Here is a 20,664-nt window from a genome sequence, read left to right as displayed (position 1 = left end):
ATATTAGAGATGTCTTAAACTAAGGCTTCTGGCTTTAGATGAGCTTTTCTAGTCCTATGATTCTTCCAAAATTATATATAGAAATATACATGGATCAAGAATTAAGATATACTCACAATTCTGTACATATTTTGTTTTACTTTCTGTATTCATGTCAGTCTGAAAATGAACTAAAACTAAAGGCAATACCATAACTTTTGTCAATCATCCCATTTTCTTTGTTTAACCTCTTGTTATATCATAGTGTGTATCCTTATTATTTTCATATTATGTCTTCCACTGTGTCCCATCTATGATTTTGTTGGAATGTCACAAAAGATAGTCAGTTCCTGTTCTTTTCTGAAGAAGCTCATTTTAAACATAACTGAAACTGTTGGTCTTCATATACTTATTCTAAGCAACCTTGATAGCTAGTTTATGGCCACTTCTGAAAACAGTTTCCTTTTTAGCAGAATAAATACTTTTAGACAGCTTTAAATATATGTGGAACAGAACAACATGACTGATTTTCCAAAGATCTATAACAATGCCCTGTCTCCACAATAAATGTCAGAATACCTTTGATTTTGTTGTACATATTTGTGGATATAATTTGCATTACTGCATTTTAAGAAGTAAATTACTTTAAAATATTACCCAAATAGCTTAGCTATTATATATATATGGTTGATTTCCTTTCATTTATTTTTTTATTTTAATGGAACTTTATTTTATTTTTAACTCTGAATTTTCTCTCTCCAACTTGTCATTCCCCTGTACATAAAACATTCTCAATAACAGGAACAAACAATAATTTTCTCAAGTATTAATTTTTTGGAGAGTTTACTACTTTTTTCCTTTTCTAGCAATAAACATAGCATAAAGGATGTCCATTTATATAATACTAAAATAAAGGATATCATGAATTTTAAAGAAATTTTCTCTTTTTTTTCCCCCCAGATGAGCACTGTGAAAAGACTACGACCACGTCTGAGTGCTATTCTATTTAAACTTCAATTTGAGGAGCAGGTGAACAGCCTCAAACCAGATATCATGGCTGTCAGTGCTGCATGTGACCAGATAAAGAAGAGTAAAAGTTTTAGCAAATTATTGGAACTTGTGTTGCTAATGGGAAACTATATGAATGCAGGCTCCCGGAATGCCCAGACCTTTGGGTTCAACCTTAGCTCCCTTTGCAAAGTGAGTTTTGTATTTATGTTTATCTGAATGTTTTATTTTGAATAAGGATTATTCATATTTATCAAGTGAAAACAAAATTAATCTGCTTATTATCAGATACTTGAACTTCATGACAAACCAGGCCTCATCTTGACTCAACTTCTAAACTAAATGCAAATAATGATTTTTTTCCCCTCAAATGTAGTCAATCAAAGTTACTATATTTTATTTGAAATAAAACGGAATTCAGCTGGAACATCAACATACCGAAAAATTATATTTCATTAAATTCAGAGTTCCTTTTTATCATTCTGCATATGTTCAGAGATCTTTTGACTTAATTTGGATTTTTTTTCATTTTTAGAACCTTTAATTTACATTTCATATTCGTATTTTTAAAAATATAACAGACAATAATAGTACATGAATACAATAATTTGTACCTTAGTTAAATATGCATAAGTTTTTCAGAGCATATTGAAAAAATTTCTTCATCTTAATCAATTAATTGGAGAAAGATATGCAGCATATTCAATTTCAAATTCAATCAGATTATAGATTGTTTTCTTTCTTTCTTTTTTTTTCATTTGAAAGTTGAATACCAAAAAAATTATGCACAAGCTAGTTTTCATTTTTTTTTTTTTTTTTAATTTCTTTTTGAGGGAATTCCTTGTGGAGGTAGTGTTTTTCTGATCTGATAGTGATCTTCTGCGGGGCTTTTTTTTGGGCAATAGAATGGAGGAAGGTGATGGAATTCTCACTATTAATATAGTTCAACAACTGTGCTATGATTTTTGTCTTTGAGAGTTTCCAAAGTTCATCTCCAGTCTATCTAAAGCACTTGAATCCAGGTCTTGTTGACTCTGAAGGTTGCTGGCTATTCATTATAAACTGAGTTGTCTTTTTTGCCCCCATTAATTAGACACTATAAGTATATTTTCTTGTCCTTGGGTAGATGAAATGTACTCTCTTATGAATGTATTGCATTGCTTTTGTTGCCATTTTTGGTAGGAATACAAGCAATTTTTGCAGTACCAGCTATTTTCATGCATTTCTCTTAGTTGAGGGCATATAGTATATTGTACTCAGCTTTTAGTTTTCCATAAACCTTCGGTGAACATTATATATTTTTCCAGTTTCCTTTCATCTCATTTCTGACTTTAGTTTTTTTAATAGCTGGTTTAATCTCAGTTTATTCAGTTTATTTAGATTTTTCAAAATTAAAATTATTCATATCTTTTCTTATTTCATATCTTAACTCTTTGCTCATTTAGAGGTCCTTATATCCCTCCAATAAGAGTGACATAGTACCACAATTAAAAGAAGTAGCATATTAAATAATCTTTTAATATTCCTTCTTTTATTTTCTTTTTTTTTTTTTTTTTTTTTTTTTTTTTTTTAATTTTAAATTTTTTTATTTTATTTTATAATTATAACATTTTTTGACAGTACATATGCATGGGTAATTTTTTACAACATTATCCCTTGCACTTACTTCTATTCAGATTTTTTCCCTTCCTCCCCCAACCCCCTCCCCCAGATGGCAAGCAGTCTTATATATGTTAAATATATTACAGTATAATTTAGATACAATATATGTGTGTAGAACCGAATTTTTTGTTGCACAGGAAGAATTGGATTCAGAAGGTAAAAATAACAGTTTACATTCATTTCCCAGTCCTTTTCTGGATGTAGCTGGTTCTGTCCATCATTAATCAATTGGAATTGGATTAGCTCTTCTCTATGTTGAAGAAATCCACTTCCATCAGCATACATCCTCGTACAGTATCATTGTTGAAGTGTATAATGATCTTCTGGTTCTGTTCGTTTCACTCAGCATCAGTTGATGTAAGTCTCTCCAAGCCTCTCTGTATTTCTCCTGTTGGTCATTTCTTATAGAACAGTAATATTCCATAACATTCATATACCATAGTTTACCCAACCATTCTCCAATTGATGGACATCCATTCATCTTCCAGCTTCTAGCCACTATGAAAAGGGCTGCCACAAACATTTTGGCACATACAGCACCCTTTCCCTTCTCTAGTAGTTCCTTGGGGTATAAGCCCAGTAGTAGTATGGCTGGGTCAAAGGGTATGCACATTTTGATAACTTTTTGGGCATAATTCCAGATTGCTCTCCAGAATGGTTGGATTCTTTCACAACTCCACCAACAATGCATCAGTGTCCCAGTTTTCCCACAGCCCCTCCAACATTCATCGTTATTTGTTCCTGTCATTTTAGCCAATCTGACAGGTGTGTAATGATACCTCAGAGTTGTCTTAATTTGCATTTCTCTGATCAATAGTGATTTGGAACACTCTTTCATATGAGTGGAAATAGTTTTGATTTCATCATCTGAAAATTGTCTGTTCATATCCTTTGACCATTTATCAATTGGAGAATGGCTTGATTTCTTATAAATTAAAGTCAATTCTCTGTATATTTTGGAGATGAGGCCTTTATCAGAACCTTTAACTTTAAAAATTTTTTCCCAATTTGTTACTTCCCTTCTAATCTTGTTTGCATTAGTTTTGTTTGTGCAGAAACTTTTTAATTTGGTGTAATCAAAATGTTCTATTTTGTGATCAATAATGGTCTCTAGTTCTCCCTTGGACACAAACTCCTTCCTCCTCCACAAGTCTGAGAGGTAAACCATCCCATGTTCCTCCAATTTATTTATGATTTCGTTCTTTATGCCTAAATCTTGGACCCATTTTGATCTAATCTTAGTATGTGGTGTTAAATGTGGGTCCATGCCTAGTTTCTGCCATACTAATTTCCAGTTTTCCCAGCAGTTTTTGTCAAATAATGAATTCTTATCCCAAAATTTGGGATCTTTGGGTTTGTCAAAGATTAGATTGCTATTTTTATTCACTATCTTGTCCTGTGAACCTAACCTATGCCACTGATCAACTAGTCTATTTCTTAGCCAATACCAAATGGTTTTGGTGACTGTTGCTTTATAATATAGCTTTAAATCAGGTACACTTAGACCACCTTCCTCTGACTTTTTTTTCATTAGTTCCCTTGCAATTCTCGACCTTTTATTCTTCCATATGAATTTTGTTGTTATTTTTTCTAGGTCATTAAAATAGTTTCTTGGGAGTCTGATTGGTATAGCACTAAATAAATAGATTAGTTTGGGGAGTATTGTCATCTTTATTATATTCGCTCGGCCTATCCAAGAACATTGAATGTCTTTCCAATTATTTAAATCTGACTTTATTTTTGTGGCAAGTGTTTTGTAATTTTGCTCATATAATTCCTGACTCTCCTTTGGTAGATATATTCCCAAATATTTGATACTATCGACTGTTATTTTGAATGGAATTTCTCTTTGTATCTCTTGCTGTTGGATTGTGTTGGTAATGTATAAAAATCCTGAGGATTTATGTGGATTTATTTTGTATCCTGCGACTTTGCTAAAATTCTGAATTATTTCTAATAACTTTTTAGCAGAGTCTTTGGGGTTCTCTAAGTATACCATCATGTCATCTGCGAAAAGTGACAATTTGATTTCTTCATTTCCTACTCTAATTCCTTGGATCTCTTTCTCGGCTCTTATTGCCAAGGCTAGAGTTTCTAGTACTATATTGAATAGTAATGGTGATAGTGGGCAACCTTGTTTCACTCCTGATCTTACAGGGAAAGGTTCTAGTTTATCACCATTACATATGATGTTTACTGAAGGTTTTAAATATATGCTCCTTATTATTTTAAGGAATAGTCCATTTATTCCTATACTCTCAAGCGTTTTTAGTAGGAATGGATGTTGGATTTTATCAAATGCCTTTTCTGCATCTATTGAGATGATCATATGGTTTTTATTAATTTGATTATTAATATGGTCAATTATACTAATAGTTTTCCTAATATTAAACCAGCCCTGCATTCCTGGTATAAATCCCACTTGGTCATAGTGTATTATCCTGGGGATGATTTTCTGAAGTCTATTTGCTAATATCTTATTTAAGATTTTAGCATCAATATTCATTAAGGAAATTGGTCTATAGTTTTCTTTCTCTGTTTTCGATCTACCTGGTTTAGGTATCAGTACCATGTCTGTGTTATAGAAGGAATTTGGAAGGACTCCTTCAATCCCTATTTTTTCAAATAGTTTACATAGCATTGGAGTTAGTTGTTCTTTAAATGTTTGGTAGAATTCACCTGTAAATCCATCTGGTCCTGGGGACTTTTTCTTAGGAAGTTGGTTAATAGCTTGGTCTATTTCTTTTTCTGAGATGGGACTATTTAGACTACTTACTTCTTCCTCTGTTAATCTGGGCAAGCTATATTTTTGAAGGTATTCTTCCATTTCATTTAAGTTATCGAATTTATCGGCATAAAGTTGAGCAAAGTAGCTCCTAACTATTGTTCTAATTTCCTCTTCATTAGTGGTGAGTTCACCCTTTTCATTTTCAAGACTATCAATTTGCTTTTTCTCTTTCCTTTTTTTAATCAGGTTTACTAAGGGTTTGTCTATTTTGTTGGTTTTTTCATAAAACCAACTCTTAGTTTTATTAATTAATTCAATAGTTTTTTTACTTTCAATTTTATTAATCTCACCTTTTATTTTTTGAATTTCAAGTTTTGTGTTTGTCTGGGGGTTTTTAATTTGTTCCTTTTCTAGCAATTTTAGTTGTAAACCCAATTCGTTGGCCCTCTCTTTCTCTACTTTATGCAAGTAGGCCTGTAGAGATATAAAACTTCCCCTAATTACTGCTTTGGCTGTATCCCACACATTTTGGTATGATGTCTCATTATTGTCATTTTCTTGGGTGAAGTTATTAATTATGTCTATGATTTGCTGTTTTACCCAATCATTCTTTAGTATAAGATTATTTAGTTTCCAATTATTTTTTGGTCTATTTTCCCCTGGCTTTTTATTAAATGTTATTTTGATTGCATTATGGTCTGAAAAGGATGCATTTACTATTTCTGCCTTACTGCATTTGATTTTGAGGTTTTTATGCCCTAGTATATGATCAATTTTTGTATAGGTTCCATGAACTGCTGAGAAGAAAGTATATTCCTTTCTGTCTCCATTTAGCTTTCGCCAAAGATCTATCATATCAAACTTTTCTAGTATTCTATTTACCTCTTTGACTTCTTTCTTATTTATTTTGTGGTTTGATTTATCTAATTCTGAGAGTGCAAGGTTGAGATCTCCCGCTATTATAGTTTTGCTATCTATTTCCTCTTGCAGCTCTCTTAATTTCTCTTTTAAGAATTTAGATGCTGCACCACTTGGTGCATACATGTTTAATATTGATACTGCTTCACTATTGATGCTTCCCTTTAGCAGGATATAATGCCCTTCCTTATCTCTTTTAATTAGATCAATTTTTGTTTTTGCTTGATCTGAGATGAGGATGGCTACTCCTGCTTTTTTGGTTTTACCTGAAGCATAATAGATTCTGCTCCACCCTTTTACTTTTAGTTTGAATGTCTCATCCTGTTTCAGGTGTGTTTCCTGTAAACAACATATAGTAGGATTCTGACTTTTAATCCAGTCTGCTAACTGCTTCCTCTTTATGAGGCAGTTTGCCCCATTCACATTTATGGTTAGAAGGACTAATTCTATATTGCTTGCCATCCTATTAACCCCTGCTTATGCTTTTCCCCTTTCCTTCCCTTTTACCCTCCTATCCAGTATTCAACTGGTAAACACCACTTGCTTTTCACAGCCCTCCCTTTTTAGGATCCCTCCCCCACCTTAAAGATCCTCCCCTTATTTTATCCCTTTTCCTCGAAATTACTGTATTCCCTTCCCCTTAGCTTACTCCTTCCCTTTCACTTTTCAATGAAATGGAAGAAGTTTCACCATAAATCGAATATGTCTATTGATACACGCTATGTTCATCTCCCTCCTTTCTTTCTCTCAGATATAATAGGTTACCTTTGCCTCTTCATGAGATGTAGTACCACCACTTTATACTTTATGATATAATCTCCTTTCCATCTCTAGTTTCTAAGACAAATTGTACATATGTTCTTTACATATTTTTTTGACAGAAGTATAGTTCTCAAGATTTCTTTTTACCTTTTTTAGAAGTCTCTTGAGTTCTGTATTTGAAGATCAAACCTTTTATGTAGGTCTGGTTTTTTCATCAAAAATAGATGGAATTCATTTATTTCGTTAAATGTCCATCTTCTTCCCTGGAAAACGATGCTCATTCTTGCTGGGTAAGTTATTCTTGGCTGCATACCAAGTTCCTTAGCCTTTCGGAATATCATGTTCCAGGCCCTGCGTTCTTTTAATGTGGACGCTGCTAGATCCTGTGTTATCCTTATTGTGGATCCTCCATATCTGAATTGTTTTTTTCTAGCAGCTTCCAATATCTTTTCCTTTGTCTGATGGTTCTTGAACTTGGCCACTATATTTCTTGGCGTTTTGATTTTAGGGTCCCTTTCAGTAGGTGATCGATGAATTTTCTCAATGTCTATTTTACCCTCTGTTTCCAGAATGTCTGGGCAGTTCTCTTTGATAATTTCCTCGAAAATGGTGTCCAAGCTCTTTTTTTCCTCCCATTTTTCAGGGAGTCCGATTATTCTCAAATTGTCTCTCCTGGATCTGTTTTCCAGGTCTGTTGTCTTTCTGGTAAGGTACTTGACAGTCTTTTCAATTGTTTCATTTCTCTGGTTTTGCTTGACTCCCTCTTGGTTTCTCCTTGAGTCATTCATTTCTACTTGTTCCAGTCTAATTTTCAATGATGTATTTTCTTCACTCACTTTTTTTATATCTCTTTGTAATTGTCCAATTGAGTTTTTATCTTCTATGGAATTTTTTTCCATTTTATCCATTTTATTTTTTAGAGAGCTGATTTCTTTTTCCAGCTCTCTAATCCTGTTTTCCTTGGAGTTGTTTACCTTTTCCAGCTCACTAATCCTGTTTTCCTTGGAGTTGTTTACCTTTTCCAGCTCACTAATCTTGTTTCTCAATGATTTGATTTCTTTATCCATTCTGTCTTTGAATGCATGGGATGACCTCTCCAGGCTCTCTTGCCAAGCCTCCCTTTCCTTTTCCCATTTCTCTTCCAGCTCTCTTGTGAGAGCCTTTTTGATTTCCTCTATGAGGTTCTTTTGTATTGAGGAGCAGCTTATATCCCTCCCAGGGGATACATCTGGGGACATTCTGTTCCTAGTCTCTTCAGCATTTGAAGTTTGCTCCTTCTCCACATAGAAGCTGTCAATGGTTAGAGCCCTTTTGAATTTTTTGTTCATTTTGTCAGAGCAGGAATCAAAGAAAAAAAACTGACAAGAGAAACAATTGGTCTGTTTTGGGGGGGATGGGGCTGGATGGTGTTAATGGGCTTCCTCTACAGACTGGGGGTAGGGCAGCAGAGAGCCACTAACAGAACAGCAATGACTGTACTGAGTCTGCGCTCTGAGGCTCTGAGAACGCACCAAGTCAGTCCAGGTGGGGGTTGGGGTTGGCCGGGTTCTGAGAGATGCTGGCTTTCTGGGGTTTTAATCTTCACCTCGGTGTTTACACCCTCTCCACCGCTCCTGGCTTGCTGCTAAGACGGAGCATCCACACTGGGGCAAAAGCCCTTTCACAGAAACGGCAGAGATCACACCCCTCCCCCTCTGGTCTGAGCTGTGTGAGCTGCCTGTCTTGCTCTGGCTGTCTGCCCTCAGTCTGCGCCCAGTCTGATTGACCCTCCCCCGAACAAACACAGACCTTTTCTGGCGACTTTCAAGGATGTCTTCTCTTGGTAATAATTTGTGGATTTCTTTCTGGGTCAAGCATTAAGTCAGAGGCTTGTCATGAAGTAAGTTCTGAGAGAAAACGAGGAGCTCAAGCAGCTGTCTGCCTCCACGCCGCCATCTTGGCCGGAAGTCCCTTCTTTTATTTTCAATTCATTTACTTAACCCCATTTCCTTTTATCATATTCACAATAATTGAGATTTTTTTTCTCCTCTCCTTTATAGAAATTAATCATTAAAATCATCTTCAGGATAAAAATTAAGATTGTTTTTTATTTCTTTAATCTTTAAGACTAGTTTTTAAAAGGTACATGTATTTGAAAACACTGAACAAAATGGGTTTAACCATTAATCCTTAATGAAACATTTGTATTATGATTTTATATTGGAATATAATTTTAATTCTATTATAAATATTTTAATCCTAGTATCTTTATGTTTGCATTCTTCCTCTTTTTGTACAACATACAAAATTAATTCCTCAACTTCATATCTTTTAAGCCTCCTTGTGGAACAGAGTAGATTTTTTTTTTTAACAAAACATTATCTTGTCATCTTTATTAATAGTAGGAACAGCCTGATCTTTGAAAATTGTATTTAGATTTGCAAACTAACTTTAAAGTGCTCCTGTTATTGAAAAGCTTTATTCTACAAATTTGTGTTGATTTGACAGAAGAAAGGCAGGGAAACAGTTGAATTTCTTGAAAAGCATGCTGGAAAGTTACACTCTTTGACATTACATATTCCAAAATATTTGCTTGAAAGTGACCGTTAAAAATTTAGCACCAGCATGACAAATGTGGAATGTCTATCAGATTTCATGATTTAGAGCTGGGGGATGATTTTGTATTGAAAAATATTTTTCCCTTCTTTCTATCTATCTATCTATCTATCTATCTATCTATCTATCTATCTATCTATCTATCTATCTGTCTGTCTGTATCTATCTAGCTATCTAGGAAGCTGTACTTTGAATCTGGATCCTCCTATTAGTTAGGTCCTCTGTCAATTGTACTTCACTAAGAAGGTAAAATGCTTGTGTTTGTATGTGTATGTATGTGTTTGTATGTAAGTATGTGTTCCTTGGGAGGGAGGAAAAAGTTTTGCTTTGCTTTGAGAAATTTGAGACTGAAGAGATTATAACTGGCTGAAAGGAAACCATGGAAAATTAAAGAAACACCTAAACCATATTTTGAAAGATAGGTAGAAATGTTTTTTGAAAATACACCCTAGTGGGTTGGGGTTAGGTGGTTCTGTTTTTGTTTGAAATACTTTTAAATTGTTTATTTTCTGTCCTTTTCTACTCTTGTTTTTATTGAGCTAATGTTGTATAACAGCAAGCAATAAATATTTATTCAATTAAAGATTCTTTTATTTCTATAAAGTGTTAACTTTTTAAGGATACTTATGAAAATCTTGAATGTGCCTTTATAGGTTGATTCCTAGAAATTTTGTGAACTTTTACCCCCACTATTTTGAGTAGATTTCTCTCTCTTTTTTCCTCTTTTGTCTTTGTTTATTTCTAATAGAAATCCTGATCTTTGTATCATGTTACTTTCTTGGTATTTTTAGTTCACTTAATTTGGTTGATACCTGACATTTAATAAAGTAAACTTCACATCTACTGGAAATAGGAATAATTCTATTACTTCATTTTTCAACATTTTATTAAAAGTATCTTTTGATTTTTTTCTTTCTCTTAGCACATATAGAACTGTGTTGTGATGCCGGAGAAACTGAGGCAACATAGAAATTAGAGTATTTAATATTTTATTTGAAAGGGAGAGATTTACTATGACCAAATGGATCCATAGTTTGGTCCCAGGGCTGAATGGGATTATATTCTCCAAGATTCCAGTCAACAATATGAGTTCTCATTGACTCAGGGGGTACATTGAGGCAGGGGCAGAGTCAGGGTGCTGAGAGCAGGAACAGGACTCTGACAGGGTTGGGGGAAGGCACCAGAGATGACATAATAGGGTGAGGCACCCCGGAGATGGGGAGAGGCAGCTTGATAAGATGATATTTGATATTCTGATAGATTGAGATGGGCAGAGGCATTCCGATATTCTAAAATATAAGATCTTTTATCCTTATCAAATATTCTGATGATTAAGAGACAGGGGTGGTTTTGCAGGATTGATTGAGCAGAACAATTAAAATCCATGGCAGGACGATTTAAGGAAACTGAGTCAGGATAATTAGGGAAACTGAGTCAGGATAATAAAAAAGAACTGTGGCATAACAGTGTGAAATATTTAGAGGGAAATAGGCATGCTTTCTTTATCCCTAATTTGTTGGAAATCTCATTTCCTCATTGAAAATATTCTAGCTTTTGGTTTTAGTTATATACTTTTAACATTATGCCTTATTTTTTAAGAGGTTTGGGCATTAATGAATTTTGTTTTTTGTCAAAAGGCTTTTTCTATTGGTATAATCATCCCATTTTGATTGTTGTGGGTATTACCATAATTCATTTTCGTTTTTGTTATCCTAATGTTGAAACATCTTTTTATCTTTGGAATAAACTGTTTGTTATCATAGTAAAATATATATGCATATAAATATACATATACATACATACCTATATAGAGAGCCTTAAGTATAATCTTGTAGTTATTTTGCTAAACTTTTATGTAATATTTTTTGGGGAGCAATGTTCATAAGAAAGATTTGTCAGTTTTTTTTAATGTGTTCATTGTTAAAGTATTAAGAATAAGACCATACTTCTTATAAAAGGGACACTAGTGACTTGTTAGTTGATGAATTTAATGACCTTTCTTTATTCATCTTATTTTATTATCACAATGTGTGAAATTTTTGACAAGTCTCTGATAAATATAGAGTCCTAATGGAACTAATTTATGAATCAATTTTTCATATATAATCAAAAAACTATTCATAGACAAAAGATTAAAATGGTTAAGAGATGTTAAGAGAAGAAATAAATATGAAAAATATTGTGTCCAATTAAAGCAATGAAAAGTAATAAATGTGAAAATAGGAAATGGAGAGAGGAAAGAACATCAACATTTATTATATACATTTTTTTCCCAGCTAAATGAACTTCATTTTAAAAATTAATTTCGTTGATATTTTTTGTTTGTATGTTTCCTATATTTCCCTATTTATTCTTCTGCCTTCTGACTCCTGCCTCTGAGAGAGCTTATCATTTATAACAAAGAATAAGAAAGTGGAAAAATTAGTTCAGCAAAATTAAGCAGCACATAGAAAAAATCTATTATACGTAGAGTTTCACACTCAGTAGTTTTCCTCCTCTGCAGAGAAATGAAGATATTTTTAATTTCTTTTCCTTGAAGTCAAGCTTGCCCATTAGAACTTAATGGCATTACCTTTCTATTATGTTTTTGTCCTTTTCATTTGCTGTAGTAGTAATTGCTATGGAATCTATGTTTTCCTAGTTTTTTGGGGACAGTTAGAGGGCATAGTCTTGGGACTTCCAAGTACTTAGGAATCCAAGATAGGAGCCTAGTCAAGTCACTTAATCTCTTTTTGCCTCGGCTTTCTCATGTGGAAAAGTGGGGATAATAAAAGCATATCTCACCAAGGTTGTTGTGAGGATCAAAATATAAAAGCATACAGTGCTATACAAATGCTTATTCCCTTTTTCTTTTCCTTCCTGGTTCTGCTTACTTCCCTTTGCATCATTTCATCTAAGGCTTTCCATGTTTCACTGTATTCATTAATGCTCATTCTATTAAGGAATCTATTCTAAAAGTATCTAATGGAATAAATAATATCAAAGTCTTGGAAAACATTCTGGACCTTATTATTTCCCAAGTTGCATTTCAAACCTTCTTTTATATTCCTCCCTATTACCTGCTGAATGGCATAGCCAAATTTACTTTAATGCTGTTCTTTTACTTGTGATAGTCCATCTATTATTTACTTTCATTTGTGTAGTTTGTTTCCCATGGTAAGAGTACATTCTCTTTATTTCAGCCTCATATAGCCCCTCATTTTCTTCAAAGCTCACCTCATCTGTCACTTTTTATATCAGTAAATTCATTAATCAACCATATTTATCATTATATATATAGATAGCATGGTATATGTATATATGTATATACATTGTTTCCTCGAGTATGTTGTAAACACCTTGATTTTAGGGCTTATTTCTGCCCTTGTAATCTCTTGATTAGCACAATGCCTGACAGGTTGTGGATAGTTATGAAATAGCAGCATGTTGGTGAACTGATCATCTCAAAATAAATAAAGAAATAATTAATAAGGAAATATTGAGTCAAATGTTTTCTGCTTTTCTATTTTTAGAAATTGTTTCTGAATCTAACCTAAAATGGCATCAGGGTCATACTTGTTATGCGGGTAGGTTTTAACAAGCAGTATTTACCCAATAGGCTATATTTTTACCATTGTGTAATTGATTTTTTAAAAAATGTAAGCATGTAGGGTCTCACTGTGTTTGTTTATTAAATATGAAAACTGCATCTTATTGGTTAGGCCAAAAAAAACTTTCACCAATGCAGATGTCATTATTATACAAGATAGTTTAAAAATATGCTAGAAAAACTTTTTATGGCCCTCTAATCTTAAGTAACATGTTAAGCATAAAACAGCATAAAAAAAATACTATGAGGAAAATCCTATTTTGTAATGTCCAGGTTGGCTCTCTGGAGGGCCTCAGGATCAGTCAGAGTGAGGATCAATCAAAGTCCTTGGTCTTTAGGAGGAGAAGTGAAGGAGGCAGGCAAGCTGCCAAGAGGCTTATCAAAGATGGATCCTGGAGTCTGGAGCCTGAAGTCTTCCCTGCAGCAGAGACTTCCCTCTGAGCTTGCTGCAACAGAGAAACTCTGACTCTCTTCCTCAGTCCTCTAGTCCTTCCCTAAGATTACCTTTCCATAACACATTCAGCAAGCCCCAATCATGAGGGGAGCCATCATATCACCATATCATCTAAGTGTATGTTTTTAGAATCATTATCTCACATTGAGTAGGTACTTAGCCTTAAGTACTCTGCTGACTTAGATTCAAGTACACCTTTTCAGAGTTCCAACCCTCTTCAGTTGTTCAAGCCCTCTACACTGTGTAGATTCCAAATCTATGAGATTATTTTAAAATGGTAGGATTGTCCTGTTCTTTATCATTGAAAGTTTTTATATCAAATCCTTGGACATTAAGCACCAGAGTCATTTAAAAGAATTTTGTAGATCTCTATACACAGAAAGATAAAGAATACCCATTGTCTAGACAGACTTCTAGGGGAATGGATACCTGAAGAAGCTGGTCCATCAAATATCTATTTTGAACATACCTTGTAAGTGGACAGTGAGCTCACTTTAAATTTGATCAAAAGAATGAAAATTGGCTGGATTAGTTAATTTTTTTTTTTTTTTTTTTTTTTTTTTTTTTTTGTGGAGTGCAGTTTAACTGCCTTGCTTGCTTGTTAAGTTGATTTGTAATCTGGAAAACTGATTTTTGTGGCTTAGTTTTCCTCTGTTCAACACAGTGTTTGTTCCTTAGTTACATCGCTTCCCTCCTACCTGTTATCTTAGTACCCTTTTTTTTTTTTTCTCTTTTCCCTTCTCTTAAGTTTCCCCTTTATCTCTTCTTCCATAATATGGAATTTACTAGAGATCTAGCAAAAGAAATTTAAACTATGCATAAATTATGTATCATCTCTATTATCTTGCTTGTTAGGTCTCTACATTGTGAAAGTATTTGTTTCATGTAGCTTAGAAGGTATAATAAGCCTTTGGTATGGCAACGTCCATATTAAAAAAAAAAAACACTGTTTTTAAATTTTTATGAACCAATCTTATATTCAGACAACTGTGGGCAACACTTTGGTCTGTGTGTGATATTTCAGTTTTAGTACAGTTTAATTGTTTGAATTTTCAAGGGTATTTTGACATGTATTTTTAGCATGAGGATTTTTTATCACTCCAACATATAATTATAGCCACAAGTTATAACTTGCTAAGTATTCAGTAGGTACTACATTTTTGTAGCCATTATAGAGATATGTTGAATAGTTTCTACGATTTCATTGCATAATATTGATGGATCAGTAAGTCTGACCTCTTTCAGATAACCCATTTGTAATTTCTGGTGGTAATGGCCTGGACCTGAATTGTTATTATTAACTTCCCATTCCAATATCTCAATCAAAAGAATGTCTCCACTTAGCAATTCTCTTTAAATGAGAATAGATGCAATTCTCATCCATTACATGGATGGTCAATTGTAGAACATTACATTATCATATTACCCTAAGTATATGCCAATTAGATTGATTACATCATTACATTACATTAATTATGTGCTTAGAGAACCATTATCTCACAGTCAGTAGGTACTTAGCTATAAATACCCTGCAGTTCTAGATTTAAGTACACATTTTCAGATTTCCTGCCCTCAACAAGTAGAACTCATGTAGAGAGAGGTCAGGGTAGGGGGACTGAGAGAGAAGTGTGTGTGTATGTATTTATATTCCATTGAACCCAGTTTGTCATTTGTTTCATAAACATTTATTTTCCTTCCAAATAATTGCTAAATTTACTAGTTTATTTTCTTTAAACTTTTCTTTCAAATAAAATACAATTACTTTAATAATCCTGATTGAAATTATTTATAAGGGTTTCAGATATGAAGGATGGACCTAAATTTCTTTTTTTTTTGCCATATTGCTATTCAAACTTCCCAAGAGCATTAAAAAAACATGAGTTGTTCCTCATCATTTGGAATTAATTACTTATTATGGAATGTTAATGTTCTTTACTTCTGAAATGTCTATTATATTCCATTGATCTATTTTTTTTCACTGATTTGTCCAGTTTCAACTAATTTTGTTCATTGATGCATTATATTGCTTTCACCTCTGAACTGGCAATTGTGTATTTGTTAATAAGACTTTATTTTAAAAGTAAGCTTTGATTTTTCTCTTCTTATAAAGTTTGCATTATGATTTCAATGTTCTTTGTCTAGTTTTATAAAATGACTCTTTGGGATTATGATTTTTATTGCATTAAATGAATATGTTAATTTGGAAGGTGTTGCTTTTTTTTTTTTTTTTTTAACTGTCCTAAATACACAAGTTCAAACAAACAAAAAAAATTCTCTAGAAATAAATTTGGAAAAAAAATTTTTTGTTTTTAATTAAAGCTTTTTTATTTACAAAGCTTATGCATGGGTAATTTTTCCAACATTGATCCTTGCATAACCTTTTGTTCTAAATTTTCCCCTCCTTTCTCCTACTTCTTCCCCTAGCTGGCAGGTAGTCCAATACATGTTATATCCAATATATGTGTGTGTGTGTGTATATATATATTTATACAGTTATCTTGTTGCACAAGAAAAATCAGATCAAGAAGGAAGAAAAAGAACAACTGAGAAAGAAAACAAAATGTAAGCAAATAACAACAGATGGAGTGAGAATGCTATGTTGTGTTTTACACTGTTCCCATGATTCTCTCTCTGGGTGTAGATGACTCTCTTTGTCACTGCACAAGTGGAACTGGTTTGAATCATCTCACTGTTGAAGAGAGCCATGTCTATCAGAATTGATCATTGTATAGTCTTGTTACTGTGTATCTCCTAGTTCTGCTTATTTCACTTAGCATTAGGTCATGTAAGTCTCTCCAGGCTTCTACAAAATCATCTGGTTAGTAGTTTCTTACAGAACAATAATATTCCATAATATTCATAAACCATAATTTATTCAGCCATTCTCCAATAGATGGGCATCTATTCAGTTTCCAATTTCTAGCCACTACAAAAAGTACTGCTATAAACATTTTTGCACATATGGGTCCCTTTCCCTGCTTTAAGATCTCTTTGGGATATAAGCCCAGTAGTAACACTGCTGGATCAAAGGGTATGCACAATTTGATAACTTTTAAAGCATAGTTCCTCTCCAGATGGTTGGATCCATTCACAATTCCACCAACAATACATCAGTGTCTCAGTTTTCCCACATCCCCTCCAAACATTCATCATTATCTTTTCCTGTTATCTTAGCCAATCTAAGAGGTGTGTAGTGGTATCTCAGAGTTGTCTTAATTTGCATTTCTCTGATCATTAGTGATTTGGAGTACCTCTTTTTGTGACTAGAAATAGTTTCAATTACTTCATCTGAAAAATTTTTATATCCTTTGACCATTTATCAATTGGAGAATGGCTTGAACTATTATAAATTTGAGTCAATTCTCTATATATTTTGGAAATGAGGCTTTTATCAGATCTTTTGGATGTAAAAATGTTTTCCCAGTTTATTACTTCCTTTCTAATCTTGTCTACTTTAGTTTTGTTTGTACAAAAACTTTTAAACTTATTATAATTAAAATTATCCATTTTGTGATCAATAATGATCTCTAGTTCTTCTTTGGTCACAAATTCCTTCCTCCTCCACAGATCTGAAAGGTAAACTTTCCTGTATTCTTCTAATTTGTTTATAACATCATTGTAATTATACATTGTTTTTGACAGTACATATGCATGGTAATTTTTTACAACACTATCCCTAGTACTTAGTTCTGTTCTGAATTTTTCCCTCCTTCCCTCCACCCCCTCCCCTAGATGGCAGGTATTCCCATTCATGTTAAATATGTTATAATATATCCTAGATACAATATGTGTGCAGAACCAAATTTTTGTTGCATAGGAAGAATTGGATTCAGAAGGTAAAAATAACCTGGGAAGAAAAGCAGAAATGCAAATATTTTACACTCATTTCTCAGTGTTACTTCTCTGGATATAGCTGATTCTTCCATCGTTGATTAATTGGAACTGGATTAGATCTTCTCCTTGTTGAAGATATCCACTTCCATTAGAATACATCCTCATACAGTATTGTTGTTGAAGTGTATGATCTCCTGCTTCTGCTCATTTCATTCAGCATCAGTTCATGTAAGTCTCTCCAAGCCTCTCTGTATTCATCCTGCTGGTTATTTCCCACAGAACAATAATATTTCATAACAATATGTCATTCTTTATGTCTAGATCATGAACCCACTTCAGTCCAGGCCTGTCCCAGCTCTCTAACGGATCTGAGCCAACTTGGGACTTCACCCACAGGCCCTTTTAGCTAAATCTCTCATTATAAAAGAGCCAAGCTGGAATCCTCTTTTTGCAGAGATTCCAAACATGGCAGCCTTAAAACTGGCATGCCAAGAATCTCTGCCCACTGGAATCCTGTTTCTGGCCCTCTTCTCTTTACTTAACACCTTTTACTAACTAGACTTTTACCTTACTTCCAAACCCCAAAATAAACCTTTTTTTTTTAAAAATCAATTTAGGTTTTCAGGTCTGTAAATTCCTTTACAGGGGACTCTTGTGCCTCCACTAGACCTCAATTAACTCCATATCCTTGAGCTGAATCCATAGGGGTTGCAGGGGAGCTCTATTTGACTCCCTGTACTCTGAAAATGCCACTAGACCTCAATTAAATCCTAATTTCATTTGGGTACCCCAATTCTAGTCCTCATCACAGGCACTGTGCTTAGAGTGCTTTTATAATAAATATTATCGTATTTGATCCTCATATTAATCTTGCTAAATAGGTGTTATTATTAGTCCTTTCTTATAGGTGATGAAACTGAGGCAAATAGAGAGTAAATACTTTTCCCATACAGCTAGTAAGTGTTTGAGGCTAGATTTGAATCAAAGTTTTTCTGACTCTCCTTCTTACTATAGTAACAATCATCTTGTCATCTGCTACCTCCTGATCCCAATTTTAGCACCCTATCCTGTATGCCACCAGCTTCCTTAATTTAGTATCTTTATATTATTTTCAAAATCTCTTTTAACTCTGTTTAATACCTTTTGGATCCTCCCAATTCTAGCTTTGTGTCCACAGAGGAGTTTGACCATAGGATATCTACTAACCATTGATTTACTACAAAATTTTTTTTCTAATTTTTTTTTTTGGTCTAAAATAAGCAGTTTGTTATTTATAAGTATTTATAATTAGGTATCATATAAAAGTAGTTTTAAGTTTCAATGCAATTTTTCTTTTCTTTTTATTTAGCTAAAAGACACAAAGTCAACAGATCAGAAAACAACATTGCTCCATTTTCTAGCTGAAGTATGTGAGGAAAAATATCCAGATATACTGAGTTTTGTTGATGATTTGGAACACATAGACAAAGCTAGCAAAGGTATGTATTTTTTCATTAAAACTTTGATCTTGAGTGAGGTTGATCATTAAGAACTATTAAATGGTAATGAAAGATAATGGGTAAAACGGTCTTAAGAATTTATTTTAAAAAGTTCATATTTTTTGACTGAACATCTTGGCTCAAGTTAAATGGGAACTAACAGCTATTATTTTTGGGGGGGGACTGAGGCAATTGGGGTTAAGTGACTTACCCAGAGTCACACAGCTAGTAAGTGTTAAGTGTTTGAATCTAGATTTGAACTTAGGTCTTCTTGAAGTCAGGTATGCCCTGTTCCCAGACAGCTATTTTCTGTAGTTCAGATAATCTGTTTCAGAAACACTTAAGTGTTAAATGACCTATATGTACTTTTAAATGTTCGCTCTTCTAAGAACTTCACTTGTCATTGATTAGTAACTTTTTTAGTCTGTCCCATCCTAAACTCTTTGCTGCTTGTTGCCTTGGTTTTTTTGTCTTTTTAAAAAATTTTTGATCTACCTTTGTTGTAGATTTCTATAGATCCTTTGCTCAGATCTCTTTCTACTTCCTGATTACTTTAGTCTTCCCTATATATAATAGCATGACAACTGCCTAACCACTTTTTCCATTTTGATTTCAAAAGTCAAATGAGGTTATTAGGCTTTAGAGAGATTTAATATTTAAGCTTATAGTACCCTTCCTTTCCCCAGGTTGTATTCTCTTTCTTTCTCAGAACTTGTAATAAAACTTGTCAGTGGTTAAATTAATCAAGTATGAAAGTGATTTTGATTATACCACTGTACTTTAAATATATCTGAGTATTCACTGCAAGTACTCCATTTATTGATGCAAATTACAGCCCTTTACAACTTAATTCATTTTACTAAAGAGTTGCTATGGTTTAAGAACTTACCATACTTTGGTCAGCATAAAGATGGATGTCTGAAGTTAGCTAGGCTAGTTCTAAATGAAAGAAAAACAGTCAGTTACTAGCTGCATATCTCAGTGTTTCCAAGGTTAGCCGTGACAGACCTTAACTCATTAGTACAGGTTTCTAAGATTGGGGGTTCTTTTCATATCAGGGTGAAGGATTGGCTCTATTTGAAGGTGCTAGTATAGAATGATAGTATAGAACATATCACAAATAACCAGCATTTTAGTACCTAAATACTGACCTGACTTGAATTAGAGCCATAATAGGAATTCAAATCTATATAATCTACCATATGTTATATGTTATAAAGCTAACAAATGCATACAAATTTTAATGAGGGAAAGGAAAGGGGGAACCCCATTTCTCGGTGCATAGATAATCCCATGAGGCACAGTGTCCCCTGTAAAATGAATTTAAAGGCCCAAAAACCTAGATTGATAAATAAAAGGTTTATTGTAGGAATTTGGAAGTAAAGTTCAGTTACAAAGACGCCAGGGCCAGAGGTGGCTGCTGGGCGGGCAGGAACCCTTACATGACTGGAAGAATACCATGTGTTAGCTGGGAGGGCTCCTGTGAAGAGGGCTCCGGCTTGGCCCTTTTTATATCTAGAAGATGATGGGCGGTATCCCTAAGTTCTCGGCGGGCTTTTCAGTTAGCTCAGATCAGGTGAGGGCTGAGGGAATCTGAGCCGGATATTCAAAGGGTGCCTTTGACCAGGATTTGTGAATCAAGGTCAGTCATGGATTG

At 33.7% G+C, this 20,664-nt stretch overlaps 1 protein-coding gene across 2 annotated transcripts in view; it reads left to right on the top strand.

The window, feature by feature from the left end:
- Positions 1–20,664, top strand: part of DIAPH3 (diaphanous related formin 3) — a 424,016-nt gene that overhangs the window by 220,523 nt on the left and 182,829 nt on the right. For both annotated transcript variants that reach the window (XM_074299215.1, XM_074299214.1), the window contains 2 exons: positions 940–1,179; positions 18,878–19,007. In XM_074299215.1, the coding sequence (XP_074155316.1) occupies positions 940–1,179; positions 18,878–19,007 (370 nt within the window). The remainder of the gene's footprint in view (positions 1–939; positions 1,180–18,877; positions 19,008–20,664) is intronic.

This window comes from Sminthopsis crassicaudata, chromosome 3 (genome assembly GCF_048593235.1).
Source record: "Sminthopsis crassicaudata isolate SCR6 chromosome 3, ASM4859323v1, whole genome shotgun sequence".
Classification (NCBI taxonomy): Eukaryota; Metazoa; Chordata; class Mammalia; order Dasyuromorphia; family Dasyuridae; genus Sminthopsis; species Sminthopsis crassicaudata.
The sequence above is the reverse complement of the archived record's forward strand: the minus strand, read 5'-3'. Positions and strand labels throughout refer to the sequence as shown.